Raw genomic sequence first — 18,925 nt, 5'->3', positions numbered from 1 at the left:
GTGACCAGGTAATTTGTTCACTTGCTGTAAGATTTCATCTTAGATTAGGGTTCAACTAAAAGTTGGACTTTGCCCTTTTCCTTCGCAAAGGGCTAAACTGAATGCAAAGACAAGTGTTCGAGCTACATCCCCACCCCCCACCCCCCGCTTGTCTTTATTATTCTGGTTAAGTTGCACAAGGCTTTATTTGTAGTTGATGCGCCTAAAGCTTTTTCCAAAGAGCATTGCACGTATGTACTTACAATGAAGTTGGGTGCTAAGTTTTGACAGCTGAGAAATGAGAAGGAAATAGCAGCATGGTTAGGGCAGTGTGCTTCCCTGGTGTAGAAAAAAAGGGGGTTTAAAAACACTCTTAAGAGGGTCTAATTCCCAAATAGCCCAGTGAAGGAAGCTTCTGCCTGGCCTCTGGGCAGTGGCAGCACTGCTGGGTTCCAGGGTGGGGCAGGGGCAGGGTGGCAGTGAGGCAGGAGTGATTTGGGATCACCTTACCACCTCCCTGCCCTGTGCCATCTCAGAGCGTGACAGCAATACTGCTGGTGGGAGGCCAGGTCCATGGCGCCACCCCTCCCCACCAGTTGTTCTCATGGGTATGGAATGGAGTATCCTGAACATGGAGCAGGGGCAATTCACAGAGTGACACTCCCCACCTTGTCTCTGTATAATTGCATTAAAGGTAAAGGGACCCCTGACCATTAGGTCCAGTCATGGCTGACTGGGGTTGTGGTGCTCATCTCGCTTTATTGGCCGAGGGAGCCGGCGTACAGCTTCCAGGTCATGTGGCCAGCATGACTAAGCCGCTTCTGGTGAAAGCAGAGCAGCGCACGAAAACACCGTTTACCTACCCGCCGTAGCGATACCTATTTATCTACTTGCACTTTGACATGCTTTCGAACTGCTAGGTTGGCAGGAGCAGGGACCGAACAACGGAAGCTCACCCCGTCACGGGGAATTGAACCGCTGACCTACTGATCGGCAAGTCCTAGGCTCTGTGGTTTAACCCACAGCGCCACCCGCATCCCAATATAATTGCATTACCCATCTTTTTAATCAGCCTGTTTTCAGAAAAGTTAACTGTATGTACTTATTAAAACATCCCATTCTATCTTTGGCACTCCTGCAGAGGCTATTTTTGAATACTGAAAAGAAGAGTAGCTTCGTGCTTCAGGTGGCAATTGTTAATTCAATTAACAAGAAATGCCATTTGGGGTGGAGTCTATCTCTATTAAGATCAGTGTGGGTTTTGACGTTGACCTCTGTGGAACTGAACCATTTGTTTTTATTTTATTTTTACTCCACTATATTTATTATTGACATTTTTCTCTTGCTCAGTAATACAATTTTTCTGGGTGGCTTGCAAGAGAAGCTGGAAAACAATTACTGTACACAGAAAAAAATAGGCTGTAAAAGGATAAAATCTTATACATGGTAAAACCAGCAGGTACAGCAAAGCTCACAACAGCACCTGCTGCTGTAGCTTCCATGGTTAGCTAGATGTTTGTGAGGTGGCTGCCATGTAGAGCTTTTCTTGCTGGGCTGAAAGTGTGTCTGGGTCTATCTGCTGTTGATCCTGTCCTCCTCAACGTCACAACCTTTCTGGTGTCCTACGCCCCCCAGGTATAGTGGGAAACACAATCACTTTAGTTGCTAGTATTTGTAGCTTCGTGTTTCCCTATTGAAATGTACATAACTGTTATGCAAATGTATCTTATAAACACATCCCAAAAGTGGAGAATCAGGATAAATGCAGCCATTTCAGAGCTGAGTCCCTGAAGCTACAGGGACTGTTTTGTTTTGTTTACTTATTTATAAGGGTGTTTTTTTTTGTTTTGTTTTTTTACCCGCTCTTCATCTTAAAGTCCCAGGGCGGATTATAACAATGTAATAAACAATTATACAGATAAAACAGTTACAATTATAGAACAAATAAAACTGTTCCAGATGGAACAGAACGGCTCGGCAGCTTTGTTTCCTGGTCTCTGCTGCTAGGACACGGCATTTTCACTCTGAAAATAAACACTGAAAGTGAAAGTTGGAGGAAGAAAGTGGCTGGTCACTGTTAAGTTGTGGGTGAACATATCAGACGACACAGCGATTCTTCAAACAGCTCTTCTTTATTCAGAGGCCAGAACAGAACTGAAGGGCTCAGTCAGCCTGCTTATATAGAGCTCCAGTACAACATTACTGTAGCAACTTTCTAAAACTATCCAATCACTGAACGTCACTTTCGATCCTTCCTTTGCATAAAAACTATCCAATCACTGAACGTCACTTTCGATCCTTCATTTGCATAACTATCTACAGTATCCCCCTGCTGGCCCAGGGTGAGAACTTCAGTACATAACAGTCACACTGTCAGGCTGTGGTGGTTCCAGGGCTATGAGGAGCCTGTGAAGCAGAGCAACACCCTCTTTCAAATCAGTAAGGAATGATTGGTTCTTGGCCAGTGCTTCAGGTCCAAGGCCTGTGAAGTAATTGCTAAGGACAGGGTCAGACTGATCTACATGGATGTTTAATATAGCCAAAACCAAGGGTGACATTGCTTTACTGAATCCTCTGAGTTTCCTTGTGAGATGAACCTCTCTCCAAAGGAGATATAACACATGACTGAAGGTCACTGTGCACAGCCAGAATCCACCAATGGATTTTTCCAGAATCTCCTGCTGGGAGAGACTCAAGGCTGTTTGCCACAGGAATGAAACTGCCTGGTATACCAAGGGAGACAGTGAGTGGGGTCTTATTCATTGATGGGCAGTTATCATAGGTGCTGCCAGACAGCATATTTGCTCTCCCAGTTGGTAACTTTATTGTGATTAAGATGTTCTCTCTTGCCATTGGTGACATGTGAGCATGTTTTATCATAGAAGCCCTATCCTAGTTACCCCAGCAATCTGATCATAGAGATGAATGGTGGTTTCAATTGATGGTATATCACCAATGCTCTTCCATTCCCTGGGTGAGATTTGGGCTGAACATGGCCACTTTGCACTACAGGGGTGGGGTACCTATTGAGAAGGCCCACTCTAACAGAGTCATGGAATTTGATGGATTCTGGAATGCTCTTGTTGAGGTTAGCGTCACACCATGGAATGAGAATACTCTTATAATTACATTTTCATTTTACAAGCAATGAGCATTAGTCTAGCCATTCTTTTAAATACCACAGAATGTTAATGAATATTTGATATAAAATCATTCTCTCTGTTTCCAGTTCAAGTCTTCATTCATTCATTTATTCTTACATTCATATAATCAGCCTTTCTTGGATCATGGAATCCCACACAGCATCCGAGTGGGTCCTAGGCAGTCACCCCATATCCCATAATGACAGAGCTGCAACAAAAATGGTACCACCAACAGGCAAGAAAGGAAATATCAGTTACCCCCCCCCCAAAAAAAAAGCCAAAGAAGGAAGGAAAAATACCCAAGCAGTCCCAGAAATACTCAGTGACATTGAATATTGAGTGACTGAGGACGGAGGGAGGATGAAGAATACAGTATAGGTGGAAAAACAGTAGAAAGAAACATTTCATTGTCTAGATAGGTCATTTCCTGGCTTACACTGGGAAATTATTTTAAAATGTCACTAGGAATGGGAGATATAACTGGTCGCAAATATTGGTGGGAAAGTCAGATTTTAATGTAGCTGTGAGTCTGCACATACATACACACACACACACACACACACACACACACACAAACAATCCATAATGGAGTGAAAACCCAAAATGGGTGGGGGACTCAAAACAGGCCAGTAAGAACTGCACATGCTCAGTGAGTGTGGAATGCTGATGGACTGCTGGATGGCTGGGCATGGGGTGAAGTCAGGGGAACTGTAATGGGAATTGGGGTTGCTCGTGCGTAAAGGGTGCTGAAGCTCTAGGCAACGTTGCCTGGCTAAACCTTTCCCTGGCTGGACAGCCCTTTCTCCATGGCTGTGTCAGTCACTGGCAGAATCCGTCAGTGGGCGTTTCCTGAACTTCTTCCAACATAAAAATTCCTTGACGCCCAGTCTCCACCTAGCCTCCCTGCACGGAAGTTTTCTGCGCAGAGTAGGCGTAGCCAGCGGAGGTCCTGGACTCTCCCCGCTGGTCTCTGTGGAAGAGTCTTGGAGCCCTCTCTCCGAAGTCCTTCCCTGGTCCCCTTCCTCCCCGGTGTCACGCTGATTACCTTCCCCAAAGGGAGTGTTCTCTCTCCCTCTACTGGTCCCTTCTCCTGCATAGTCGGGGAGCCTTACCTCCACTCTTGGCTCCGATGGCAGTTCCCTGACAGGAACCATCAGTAGAAGGATTTCACACTGTCCCGTTTTGCTTCAAGGCCCAACTTCTCACTCTTAACATTTAGATCAAGTGTAGACATCTTCAGTGTATTGATTAAATATCACAGCAGAGGCCTGGATCCTAACTTTTCATTCTGTGAACAGAAGGTGCTTTCCTACACAAATCCCCAACACCACGCTTACATAGACGGGGGGGGGGGGGCTTCTGCTGCTCCCAGAAAGGTCCCCTAGGTGAACTTAATTCTCCTTCCAGGAATGAGCACACTGTCTGTGAATGGAGCAAAACTTCCAGTCGAAGTCATAGTTCCCATAACATACTAGAAATAATTAAATTTTTCAAGGCATTGTTTTCTAGTAACACAAATCCTGAAAAGGGGGGGGGGGGACGTAGGTGGAATCTATAGCTATATAAAAAAAACATTCTGAAAATGCTTCTTTTTAAAAAAGCGTTTTAAAAAGTACATTGAATTTTCCATAAGGCTCACCATCGTCATCTAGTGTCACATTGTATATTGCACTTTAAACACCCTTAAAATGTTTTATTTGCAGCCGTATAGCTGAGTCCACAGTCTTTGGGCAAATGTTTCTGGACCTTCAAAAATAAGTATGCGTAAAGTCAGACACTTTTCCATGAAAAAAGCCTTCCACTTTTCATGTACTTACTGCCTGAAACTTGTTTTTAACATAGAAGCCACATATAAAGCAATGTTTTTCAATGTGTTCTGTTACCGAAGAAAATAGCAACAGGTCTTTTCTTTATTCATTTTATAACCTCCCTAAAACATTTAGATATATTCATATCAATATTAATTATCAATATATTTCTCGTTACATTCTCCAATGAACAAGCCATATTTCTACAAGTTGAGTTTGAAGTTTTTGGTGTTCATAAGAAGATAAGAAGTTTCTTAGGGGAAGGAATAATTGCAGGATTATTTATGCAGAAAAAAATGACTTATTCCTTGATTTATTTGGCAGTGTTGCTTGATAACATAATTTAAATACAGTGGTGCCTCGCAAGACGAAAAGAATCCGTTCTGTGATTCTCTTCGTCTAGTGGTTTTTTCGTCTTGCGAAGCAAGCTCATTGACGGATTAGCGGATTAGCGCTATTAGCGGCTTTTAGTGGCTTTTAGCGGCTTATCGGATCAGCTGATAAGCGGCTTAGCGGCTTAGAAAAGGGGGGGAGGGGAAAAAACCCACAGGAACTCGCAAGACATTTTCATCTTGCGAAGCAAGCCCATAGGCGATTCGTTTTGTGAAGCACCTCCAAAACGGAAAACTCTTTCGTCTAGCGAGTTTTCCGTCTTGTGAGGCATTCGTCTTGCGGGGCACCACTGTATAATGTAATATGTTATAGTCAAGTATTGTAGCTATTCTGAGTTGTCAGCTGTGTTCAGTGGTACTCTGCTGAGTACCTTTAAATCCACACTCTAGGTCCCAGTACAACTTGAGCAAGCAGTGAATTGAATTTTGGAAAATTGTGCCTGACCATGCTCTTTCTAAAGATAATGTCAAATGTATTTTTGACTCCACTGAGTAGACGTTAAGGTGACCTTGGATGTTCAGATTAATCTCCTAGGCCCTTCCTATCTCCCGTCAAGGACTATTGTATGCTCTCATCAACATTAATAAAAATTACACATATGAACACACAAGAAAGAGGTCTATTGTTGTCCAGTCTGCATAATAAAAATAAAACAAAGATGCACTGATGTTTTCTTTTCTTTTCCTTTCTTTAGGATTCTTTTCACCATGGAAGACTCCAAAACCTGTAAGTTTTCTTCTCAAAGTCTTTGCATTATGACATGTGATTATGTGATAGTTATTGCTTTTGAGTGCATTCAGTTTCAGTGGGAGAGAATTAACTGGGTGCTTCAAGTGGCAGTCCTATAGCCCAAGTGCCATTCCCTCAGTGAAGAGGGAGGTCCATGAATGGGATGCCACCTGTGATACCAGAGGCCCCCTCCTCTAAAACAGAGGATTCCCAGGCTTGTGCTGCTGGGGGCAGCCATGTTTATTCAGGACCCAAAGCCTTGTTACTCTTCCCAACACATCCACAAAATTTCCCTGAAAATTTCCCTCCCATTATAGCTACTGAGTGGGAACATCAAATTAACATCACTTAAGATTGAGAACAATACTATTTACTTTAGCTGGATTGTGTATTATGTGGTTATTTATCAGAATGCCTTTCTAACCATAAACACCTGGAAAGAAACCCCATAGGACTGGATGGGGCTTCCTTTTGAAAGCATATGCTTAAGATCAATCAGCACATCTTACCTCTTTAGGATTTTATACCGTCCTCATTTCAAGCAAGTTTGCAGAGTGGTCACAACATGGAAGTAAGCCTTTTTGAATTTAGTGGGGATTACCTACGGAACAGCATTCTTAGGATTATATTGTAACCTTTGTTCCTGTGTTTTGACCTGGAACCACCGTGCTTCCTGTGCTTCAAAACTCTCTGCAAAAACAGCTAGCTAATTAGTATTTCTTCCTAACATCTAATCCTCCTTGCTTCCACCAGTCTGTTCAGCATAATTCACAAAGCATTTCTCAATAGGATTAGCCAAAGGTAAGTAGATTATATTAGATCCTGGCTGCCTTGTGGCCTGGCTGCAGGCAGGTATTTGTTATCTAAGCTAGGCAACAACATTTCAGACCTGCGGGAAAACTCGGGCCAAGGAGGTTCAGGGCAGAAACCCCATTTTCAGCCAAAGGGCCATGTTCTCCTATTGGGCAACCTTCTGAAGGCCAGGCAACAGACATGGGCTAAGGCCAGCCAGAGGCCAAATAGCAGCAATGGCGGTGTCAGGAGGGCAGTTTGTGGCTCTGCCCCACCACACTGGCCACTCTTGGGGAAAGGGACGCAGAACGAGAGAGAGAATGAGAAATAAAAGCCTATCAGCTGGCAGCGGTTCCATCCCTGTCTTCAACATGTTGACAAAGACCTCCAAGCATTTCTGATGTGTCAACTAAGCACAGGCCTCCTATAGAATATTCAACAGTCAATAGTTTAGCTGCTTTTCATAAGGTGAACGCAACATATTTCTGCTGTATTTCTCTCGAAGGGAATAACGGAAATGGCAAAAGGAGTAAAATTATTTATATTCTTCACTGAGGAATGTGGCCCTCATGATAGAAAAGCTTCCCCACTCCTGTTTTACATAGTACTAGCTGCCATGTACTCTGCAAATACATCAAATCCTGTTTTTGGAGACTCTTGATGGGGAGGGCAGGGAAAGATGGGGAGCCAGGTACAGATGAAATTCCTCAGCAAATCACAGCCCAAATCCTCACTGATGCAAAACACGCTTCTTTAAAAAAGTGCTGATGGCTGTGGTATCTGCTGACTGAGACCACAGGACAAAGATAAAATACAAACCGTGCTTTACCTTGTAATAATCACATTCATTATTGATAAAATGCTCAAGGCTGCAAACCTATACATATGTACTTGAGCGTGAGCCCGTGAAACCCAATGGGGCTGATTTCTGAGTAGGTACAGAATGCAAGCTATGAACCGTGTGGGCATTGTACAGTTTTGTATAAACAAGACGTCGCCCTCGCCTGCAGGTGTTCAGTCTAAACCTTTGTTTTCTGCTGTCTGTTATTTATTATAGATGATGGAACGATGGGAGAATCAAGGCAGTCCGCAGACAAGTTTATCTGCTCCAGCTATCCCACAGAACATCCCCTTTCCACCTGCCCTTCACAGGAGTTCTTTTCCTGATTCAACAGAGGCCTTTGACCCAAGGAAACCTGACCCATATGAGCTGTATGAGAAATCACGAGCTATTTATGAAAGTAGGCGTAAGTGACAAATATGGTCCCCCTCCGCAGAGCACTCGGAAACTTTAAACATTGCCTTATACACGTTCCAAAGCTGGCACAGTGGCACTGCTTGCCATAACTCAAAACAAACCAAATAATGAATCCAATTAGTGTAGATATTACCAAAAAAAAACCACTGCCACGAGTGCCTTCATACATTTATCCTAAATTTGCCTCCATTTGAGAGTGTCTTCCGTCTATGTCTCTACTGATTAATTGCAATATAAATAGACAGGAGCTCTTCAAAAGCCATAACTGCTTTTGGTTGGTGCCTGTAATCATTTGCTTGCGTGTAAATTGGCATTTTGTTTAGGTTACCTGCTCTGACTCTCCCGCCCAACAATGCAGAACAATGAATGTCAAGTTATTTTTACAATGCAACCTTTGCTATATTTCACAATGAAAGCGCTTGAAAAGTTACATCTATTTTCCCTGGTGTATTTGCAGTCCTATCAGAATGCTGTATTGAAAATAAGACCCACACGTTTTATGGATATTATAAAGTGTCTTCCGGCATCTTACAGTAGGGTGTCATATTTATAGCTTCTGGTCTCCCAGGACCAAATTAGATGAAACAATGGCTGAGTCAGGATGAAAGAAATGAGCAAATAAGGAAGTTCTTGTGGATGGGGGAGCTTTGTGGGTGCAAAAGAGAGGCCCATGCATACAAAGAGCTTTCTGCTAGAATGGGAAGTCATATTCTCACTCCTTTATGTGTGTGTGTGTGTGTGTGTGTGAGAGAGAGAGAGAGAGAGAGAGAGAAAGAGAGAGAGAGAGAGAGAGAGAGAGAGAGAGAGAGAGAGCATTATTTAGACATAGTGCTAAACTGTGGCTTAGTGTTATGCCTGAATGTACTCATAGTCTCGTTCATACTTAAGGCTCCTGGTGTTTGCCTCCTATAAGGAAGCGCACAGCTTCCTTGGACACTGCATTACACAACACTACACTACTGTACGGGATGCGGGTGGCGCTGTGGGTTAAGCCACAGAGCCTAGGACTTGCCGATCAGAAAGTCGGCGGTTCGGATCCCCGCAACGGGGTGAGCTCCTGTTGCTTGGTCCCTGCTCCTGCCAACCTAGCGGTTCGAAAGCATGTCAAAGTGCAAGTAGATAAGTAGGTACCGCTCCAGCAGGAAGGTAAACGGTGTTTCCGTGCGCTGCTCTGGTTCGCCAGAAGCGGCTTAGTCATGCTGGCCACATGACCTGGAAGCTGTACGCCGGCTGCCTCAGCCAATAAAGCGAGATGAGCACTGCAACCCCAGAGTCGGTCACGACTGGACCTAATGGTCAGGGGTCCCTTTACCTTTACCTTTACACTACTGTACAAGAGAGTCTCCCAACATTACAGTAAATACATTAGCTGTAATCTTTGTAGGCTTCAGCCATGGTGTTTCTCAGAATTACCTTCATTTGGGCCTGTTTACAAATGTGGACCAAGAAACCTGGAATGGAATTAGTAATGACCCTATTCAAACCCATTTTTGGAAAACAAGCTTGGATTGATTTTTGACTTGCCTTTTCCCCTTGGTACATCTATTGCTTTAGTGGCAGAATGTGGATGTGGCGCTGAAAGGTTATTCCCCAGCAAACTCCCTTCTGGGAATGGTTGTCAGAAGGAGTGACGGGAGGACCTGTAATTAGCAAGCACTTTTTGAAACTCAGCATCTTTGCTTAAAAGATACTTGACTTGATCTAACACTTTAAAGACAGGGCAGTCCTTTTCCCAATAATTGCTCCCCATATGGGAGTCGCTCAACAGTAAATGAAATATTTTCACAGAGTCTTGCACTTGTTATTCAGCAGGGAGGCTCTTGAATAAAACTACTATAGACAGAGTCGAAAAGTGCAGAGTAAAGATTAACTTCTATCAGGTTAGTAAAAAAAAAGCTTGAGAGATAAAGAATTAAAGAAGGCATAAATCAGTAGAAGAGATTATAACATGGGTAGGCAAATTAAGGCCTGGGGGCCAGATCCAGCCCAATCACCTTCTAAATCTGGCCCGCGGACGGTCCGGGAATCAGCGTGTCTTTACATGAATGTGTCCTTTTATTTAAAATGTATCTCTGGGTTATTTGTGGTGCATAGGAATTAGTTCATTCTGCCCCCATCCCCCCCAAAAAATAGTCCGGTCCCCCACAAGGTCTGAGGGACAGTGGACAGCTGCTGAAAACATTTGCTGACCCCTGGATTATAATCTTCAACCTGGGACAAAGAATATATTTTCAGAGGATTACCTAATATCAAGTAATTTGTAAGGGTCATATTTAATTCATATTTTGGCCTAAATGTCATTTCAAACCTTCAAGTTAAGCAAAAGTTAATTAAGTTTTGAACCTTGTAGCCTATATTAAAAACTGTTACAGTGGATCCCAAATGTTCCTGTGTACCTGAAAGAACATCTGCACCCCCATCGTTCAGCCCAGACACTGAGGCCCAGTTCCGAGGGTCTTTTGGCTGTTTCCTCATTGAGAGAAGTGAAATTACAGAGAATCAGGCAGAGGGCCTTCTCAGTAGTGGCCACTGCCCTGTGGAACGCCCTCCCAGCAGATGTCAAACAGATAAACAACTACACAAGTTTCCGAAGACATCTGAAGGTAGCCTGGTATCAGGAAGTTTTCAATGTTTGATGTTTTGCTGTGTTTTTATTATGTTGGAAGCCATACAGAGTGGCTGGGGCAAATCAGTTTGACATCTGATAGTAGGGCTTTCCACAGGGTGGGCGCCACTGGTTCCCTGTAAGTTCAGATCTTGCAGTGAGGGAACCGCCAGAAGACTTTTGGAACTGGACCTCTGTGTCCAGGGATGGAGACGCTCCTTCAGGTCTACAGGACCAAAGCCATTTAGGGCTTTAAAGGCCAGCACCAACACTTTGGTGAGCTTACAGAGGCTGCTCGCCAATATAATTTTGCTTCATCTGGAAATGAAACAACCTTAACCTCTTACGTTAAAATTTATGCAATTCACACACCTGACTTCTTGTCAGTCTGCTCATAACACTAACGTCACTGTTTGGGTGGATTGTGATTCATTTTAGGAATGAGTAGCAAATTATCTCTGGAGACCATTGACCCTCCTTATAGCGTTGGACTCCAACTCCCGTCAGCCACAGCCAGCATGGTCAGGGATAGTGGGAGCTATAGTCCAGCAACATCTGGAGGGCCACAGATTCCCCATTATGGCCATAGATGGTTTTGAAGCAAACTGTTTAGCACCAAAAAAAATCAAAATGTTGTGTGTTATTGTTCTCATGTGCTGCTTACAGGCTTCCCATAGGCATCTAGTTAGCCCCTGTGAGAACAAAATGCTAGACTAGATGGACCATGGATCTGATCAAGCAGGGCTTTATGTTCTTGAATAATGAAGGAAGCATTAAGAACAAACACAAACATTGCAGAAAGCCTTAATCAAGGGTTCCATTGGCCAAGCAAGCCTTAAGACTACGCCACCATATGCCCTTCTTCACATTGCTACAATACATTGTTTCGATTTCTTGTGCCTGCGTTATATTGTCTTAATATATTAACTAGATTGCCTGTTTTATTGGGTGTAATTTGCTTCCTGAGCAAGACAATACAGAAAAGTTCCCCGGGGAACATTCAACATCAATTTGAAACCCCAACCGGTTCGTGGTATGCTGCAGCAATTAGACTGGCAGGGGATCTGCGGAATAATTAGCCCAATATGTTGCATAACATCTTACGCCAGCAAAATTTCCACTTTGGATGTGAGCACCCTTTTCTCATGCAACTCTCTTATGCAAAGTTTCAGAACAGCCTTCTGCTAGCAGAAAGGGCTTTGCACCAGCAGAAGGGAGCTGGGCATGTTTAGCCTGGAGAAGAGGAGATTAAGGGGTGATATGATAGCCATGTTCAAATATATAAAAGGATGTCACATAGAGGAGGGAGAAAGGTTGTTTTCTGCTGCTCCAGAGAAGCGGACACGGAGCAATGGATCCAAACTACAAGAAAGAAGATTCCACCTAAACATTAGGAAGAACTTCCTGACAGTAAGAGCTGTTTGACAGTGGAATTTGCTGCCAAGGAGTGTGGTGGAGTCTCCTACTTTGGAGGTCTTTAAGCAGAGGCTTGACAACCATATGTCAGGAGTGCTCTGATGGTGTTTCCTGCTTGGCAGGGGGTTGGACTCGATGGCCCTTGTGGTCTCTTCCAACTCTATGATTCTATGAACAATTGGGTGCAGTCTGATTTGAGTGATTCTCTTGAAATGTGCTCCTGAGCTTGAGTGAATGCACTGAGGCTTTTTCGTTCCTTTCCTCGACTTCATTTTCCCTTTAGGGTGCAACCCAAGGTGCTCTTTATACTGAGGAGATGGGAGGGTCATTATAAGGCTTGCTGCATTATTTCCTTGAATGTTGGCCAATGGAAGTTTCCTCTTGCCCATATAGTCCTGTGGAAGAATGTTATAAGTTCAGCAGCCCATGGTCATCATTAGCATATTTTTTAATGCTGATATTGCTTAGATTCCAATACTTTTTCCCAGTGAGAGCAGAACATGCATCTTTGTAGTGAAATGAGCTGTATTGCTTGCTAAACTAAGGGAAATTCTAGAGGTGATATTAAATGAGCAAAAGAGGGTTTGGGGGAGAGTGGTTTTATTTTTCATTCTATTTTGCATAAAACATGCTTGAGATGCTACACCCGTCCTCACTTCCCTCCCTCCGTTATTTTTCTGCTTTGAAAATTGGCTGCTGGATTTAAAGTGAGAGTTTCCCTGAAGCGTTCTATATTAAGACATCAATCATGCACCGAAGTATAAAGTTGTCAGAAATCCACAGAAAATTCTAAAGTACACAATGGAATATCCTTTGTGTTTTCCATAACACAAAACCATTAAGCAGCTTTGTGTTTCTGAGGTTACAATGCTTGTGAGGTTACAATTTGTGTTTAATGTATGTACATACAAATATATATACATAATCAGAAGCACTTCAAATTGCAATCCAAGGCTGATGGGTGACATGCAAGTGCCATTAAACAGGAAAACAAGATGCTGCTGAAACTTAAAATGTGAACCATGAGATATTCAGCTTTAACTAGACACACACACGCAAGAACTAAAAAATGTCACTAACAGCATAACCCTACATATGTCTACTCAGAAGTAAGTCCCACTGAGTTCAATAGCAATTACTCCTGGGTTAGTTGGTATAGGTATACAGCCTAAAATGCTTATTATTGCAAAAGCTTGTAATGCTTGTTAGTGTGATGAAAGAGGCTACAAATATTCCTGAACTTCTGGGTATTATAAAAACCCAGTCAGAGAGAGTTTCTTACTTTGTAGTGTTGATTAGTATATACAAGGTTGCGAAAGATGTAAGACTCATTTCAAGTTTACTTGAAAGAGATCTCCTATACGCAGATTTCCCTAGTACGAAAAAGGGCAGAATTAATAACCCTAAACATTTACAGCCTGAGATTTATTAATAGCTTTTTCTGTAAATGACTGCATTTTAATGCATACTTCATATTTTCTGTCTTCAGATATGAAGCTGCAGGAGATTATTTGAGAATTAGTTAAGTATATATGCAATCAGGCAGATTGGCTGAAGAGCATCTGTAGTATATCTCTTTGAAGGAGAGTGTTAAGTAAAGGAGAATGTTAAGCCATTACAGTGATCCCTAAGCCCATTCTAGCCAAAAGGATGGGCAGGACAACTTATGAGTTAGCAAGCAGAGTTATTCTATACATGTAAGCCCCACTGAGTTCAATGAGACTTACTTCAAGGTAAGTGTGCATAGATTCCCCATGCACATTTACCTGTGCACTTCATAGAAGCGTCAGCGTCTGTGGAGGTACAAGGTGGTGGCAGAATTTACTGTGGCTGCCTAGCCTGTGGTTCAAAAGTCACCTGGTACCCACTACACTGAGATCCAGCGCCGAGGGCCTTCTGGCGGTTCCCTCAATGCGAGAAGTGAGGCTACAGGGAACCAGACAGAGGGCCTTCTCGGTAGCGGCGCCTGCCCTGTGGAACGCCCTCCCATCAGATGTCAAAGAGATAAATAATTACCTGACATTCAGAAGACATCTTAAGGCAGCCCTGTTCAGGGAAGTTTTTAATATGTAACACTGTGCTGTTTTTAACACTGATTGGGAGCCGCCCAGAGTGGCTGGGGAAACTCAGCCAGATGGGTGGGGTATAAATAAAAAATATTATTATTATTATTATTATTATTATTATTACACTCATTATTAGCTACAGTTGAAATATAAGAAGTGCGAAATCCCTGCTTTGTCCCCTTTGTGGCATTTCTAAGAAACTAGGACCAGATCAGAACCTCTGGAGGAATATATTGGGGGGGGGGTCGTCTTTGCCCTTATTGTGGAAGATACACTCCCCTTCCGCTCCCCATGGAGGAAGCAGCTACATGGTTTCCCATTGTATTGTCTGCTACATAACAATCAAATTAACACATGTCCTATGTATTTTGTCTGGTATGCTGTAGGCAATTTGTGTGCAATATAATTAACAAGTTGCCCTTTACATATATCTCAAGGTGACTTACAAACGTACCATTAAAAACAGCTAAAACAGTTTTTAAAATGGTCCCAAACACAATGATTTATTTTTACAAGAGGGTGATGAGAAGATACAAAGAAGTTAAAGGTAAAGGGACCCCTGACCATTAAGTCCAGTCGCGGATGACTCTGGGGTTGCTGCGCTCATCTTGCTTTACTAGCCGAGGGAGCTGGTGTTTGTCCGCAGACAGCTTCCGGGTCATGTGGCCAGCATGACAAAGCCACTTCTGGCAAAACCAGAGCAGCACACAGAAACACCATTTACCTTCCCGCTAGAGTGGTACCTATTTATCTGCTTGCACTTTGATGTGTTTTCGAACTGCTAGGTTGGCAGGAGCAGGGACCAAGCAACGGGAGCTCACCCCGTCACAGGGATTCGAACCACCAACCTTCTGATCCACAAGCCCTAGGCTCTGTGGTTTATACCACAGTGCCACCCGCGTCCCTACAAAGAAGTTAGAGCTTTGATTAAAAATAAGGTTAAGAATATGTTCAGAAAATGGGCAATAAGTAAGCTTGCCAAATTTATCTCTCTTCCCCTCCTCATCTCTGTAGCTGTATTTTTACACGCTTACTTACTGGTTTCAGCAAGCCCTACCGAAACCCTGCCATGAATGGTGAAGAATGTTACTATGGAATAGTTTCCCCCCATTGACGAGGGGGAATCAGAACTCTGTTTCCAAATTTAGTATTTCACACATTACTGTTTCCAGTGGACTAAATATAGGCTCAGGTACCTCAACTGCATGTTAGAGTGACCACGATCTCTTTCTTGGCTGTGAGTGTCAAGTAGAGCACACATGTTATGTAACATTTCACTGGCAGAATAACCATTTTTTGCTTTGGGGGGCTCCTGTGAGCTACTATGGCAACTTTGCAGTCTGTGCATATCCGCCTCCCACCCACCTCCCCAAAATGATATGCTAAAAACTAATGTTTAGAACGGCCTTTTTTGTCAGCCTTCATTCTGGGGGGAAATGTAACTGGAGCTTCTTCCTGCCCACTTTTTAAAAGCACATTTAGATGTTGGATAATACAAAACATATATTTCTCAAACTATTCTGAGGAAATCATAGGCTAGGGAACTTGTGGCCATCAGTCCCATCCTGGCATGGCCAACAGTCAGGGACGGCGAGAGTTGTGATCCAGAAACCTTCAGTACCACATCCCTGCCGTAAAGTATCTTCAAGGATCATAAGCTATTTGTCCCACTTCCTGCATGCATACACACAAAATGCGTATTTACACTTCTTTCTCCAGATCTAGGAGATGTGATAGTTCATACAGTTTGTGAATTTAAAATAAGAATTAACCCTCCTGGCATCACAGGGAATATGCCTCAAATGGAGAGGAAAATGTAAGCAGCAAAGATTAAACTTTTCCCTGTGCGGCTCATCTTGGCAGAAAGAGTTACTCGTCATGGCAAAATGTTTTTGTTGGTTATAGAAGCTGACAATGTATCCAAAAGCATTTCCAGATGAGATTATGAAAATATCAGCATTAGAGAAAGTGCTGTGGATGAGAAGTGGTTTTGATTGCTGGCTGGCAAGGCGGCCCCAGAGGAGTTACGCTAATAGAAAGTGTCAGCTCTGCGACTGATGGCTGTATTAAAGACGTAGCAATCAGCTTCTCTTCAACCCGGCACACATTTACAAAAAGTTGCACAAGTTACATTTGCAGTTAGACAATTAGAAGGCTTTTATCTGAGAAGCGATGCAATGGGAATTTCACCGTGTAACTGAAGGAATGAAACATAAACCAGCCATCATAATTTATTATCTTCTAAAAGTACAGTCCTACAGCTGTAAGTCCCACTGTGTTCAATGTAGCATTCATAGGAGTGAATCCTCACGGTGTATGTCTGTGTAGAAGTGTACCTAGGATGACAGTATCCTGTGGCAAAGATTGGACTGATACTGGAAAGAAGGGGAAGGCATGAGAGTTGGCTGCTTCTTCCTATGGATCAGAAGAGGCTCACCCAATAGGAGGGAGAGGAACAAAGCAGCAGGGAGGTCAACGTAGTGCAGGCTTATCAGCAATGCCATTGCCAGGAAACTATAATAAATAATATAAAAAACTAGTGCTGTGTCTCCACCCCACTGGGAAGCTGCTTCTACTCTGGATGTAGACTCCATTGATTGCTTTCTCTAGTCTTGATGTGTCATCCCTACAGTGCATCAGCTCCATTTCTGAATGGTGGTTTGAACTTCCATCTGATCCGGCCTCTGATAGTTTTCTCATACTAGCAAGAACCTTCATTTCGGCACTGGTTGTGCTGGATCTAATAATACCATGTGGCCCGATTTCTTTATTATTATTATTTTTAAAAAGAAATAATATAGGGTGTTGTTGCTGTTTTCCGAAAAGGCTGAGCAGAATAGACCAACTCTGTAACAACTATTCAGTCATTTTTCTCCCAGATTTCATATTCTGTTTGTTTACAAAATATGCATATCGGGCAATAATCAATAGAATAAGAAATGTTTTTCTCAGGGCAGGAAATGGCAGCCAGAGATTTCTAGTTTAATTAGTAATTATTCAAGCATTGCATTGTAGAACCACAACACTAGATATATTCCTTTCCATGGAAACAAAGCTGGAATTAATAATTTTATTGAAATATATATTGTCAGAAACAAGTAATTATTTGGAATACCTAACATGATCTACTGGGTGATTATTATTCACCAAACTAATTGATTTGGCGGAGGGGGGGGGGATAGAAAAAAGGTATATGTAATTCACTGAAGTTGGAACTGCAGAAAATCCCCAGATATGTAGCCACTAATTTCTCCAAAATCTATGATAGTTTCCAGCATATATGCTACACACCAATTCAAGATTGGGAACAAATGAGTACACAAATTGCAGACAACCTCACTTGGGGCAGGACAGGACATCTCATTATGATCATGAAGCCATACATTGCCGTTCAATCAGCCTAATCAAATAATGCCCATCTAATTTTGGACAAATGTTAAAAGTTGCTTCCTTGGAAGAGGGATCAACTGTAAAATAACTCTGGAACTGTAGCTCTGTGAGCAGAATAGGGGTATATAGTTCCCAGGATTCTTTGGGGGAAGCCATGGCTGTTTGAAGTGGTATGATACTGCTTTAAATGTAGAGTGCAAATGGAGCATCAGTGAGTCTTGCCCCCACCCCCTCACTCCATTGATGGTTAAGAGCAGTTCTAGAAACAGGGTTGTGCTGTATACATACATCAGTATTCCAGCAGTTTGAGTACTATAGCTTCCCCCAGAGCATGCTGGGAATTGTAGTATGCTGAGGTTGCCAGGGGTCCTCTGTCTAAAATCCCTAGCTTCCCGACAGAAGCACCATGTCCAGGTTTCCTTGGTGAGAGTGAAGACCAGACTTGACCAGTTTAAGAGCCAAGCTGGAAGACATCACTCAGTTTTTTAAAAATAAAAAATAGCTGGGGGAGGAGCAATTTTCATCAGGAGTACAGTACACAAAGGGAAGATTTAACTTTACCCTTCCCAGACTAAATCCTTGAAAATCGCCCCCAAAGCGAGTAAAGCATTTTTTTAGAAGACTAATAGAGGGGCATATCAGCCACTGATGAAAGGGTTAAACTGTTCCTCTGTGCATAGCAGTCCTGATGAAAATATCCTTCCACTCCACATGTCGATATCATCATCATCATTTTATTTGTATGCCAACAATTAAAACAATGTTCAAGGCGACTTACAATATGTCTGCTATTGTAATAATAATAATAATAATAATAATAATAATAATAATCCCTAATGTTCTTCCATTCAGCATCAGGACTAGTTTTGCCCTGAATCTGCAGTGTAAATCCAGGCTTGGTCAAACTGAAAACCCAAGAGAAATTGATCTGTCTCTTCCACACTAGGCTAGATGTGGCCCCTCAGCAACAGCTGCTTGAGCATTTGGAGATTTGTCCAGACTTGAACTGAGGGCTGTCACATATGAGATTCAGAAGTATTAAAGTGTCTGTGTTCATATGATTTGGTTGTGCTGTAACTGTGCTAGCCAGAGTGCCTCCATTTCTGCACATAGCTCTTGCTTGTTCCTGGCTTTTATTCCTCTTAACCCAGACGAGATCCCCACATACGTATGGGCAACCCCAGAGACTGTGTTTATGTTCAGAAGGACAAGTCTATACTTGCCTGTTCTATTACTCAACCATCCAGGGATCAGGTTGTGCCCTGGGGCAGCTAATAACCAAGTTTTCCTGTAAATTTATAGTCAGTTCTATTTGTCAGGGTTTGGAGGGGTCTTTGGGGTTCAGT

At 42.8% G+C, this 18,925-nt stretch overlaps 1 protein-coding gene across 19 annotated transcripts in view; it reads left to right on the top strand.

Moving 5' to 3' along the window:
• Positions 1-18,925, top strand: part of MAGI2 (membrane associated guanylate kinase, WW and PDZ domain containing 2) — a 615,277-nt gene that overhangs the window by 517,069 nt on the left and 79,283 nt on the right. For 14 of the 19 annotated variants that reach the window (XM_083463919.1, XM_083463930.1, XM_083463934.1 and 11 more), the window contains 2 exons: positions 6,018-6,049; positions 7,902-8,091. In XM_083463919.1, the coding sequence (XP_083320045.1) occupies positions 6,018-6,049; positions 7,902-8,091 (222 nt within the window). The remainder of the gene's footprint in view (positions 1-6,017; positions 6,050-7,901; positions 8,092-18,925) is intronic. The other 5 variants (XM_083463931.1, XM_083463936.1, XM_083463925.1 and 2 more) reach the window with 1 other exon arrangement.

Source organism: Podarcis liolepis, assembly GCF_965112155.1.
Source record: "Podarcis liolepis genome assembly, chromosome: 10".
In the NCBI taxonomy this organism is placed as follows: Eukaryota; Metazoa; Chordata; class Lepidosauria; order Squamata; family Lacertidae; genus Podarcis; species Podarcis liolepis.
Note: the sequence above shows the minus strand (reverse complement) of the source record. Positions and strands in the feature narration are given on the sequence as shown.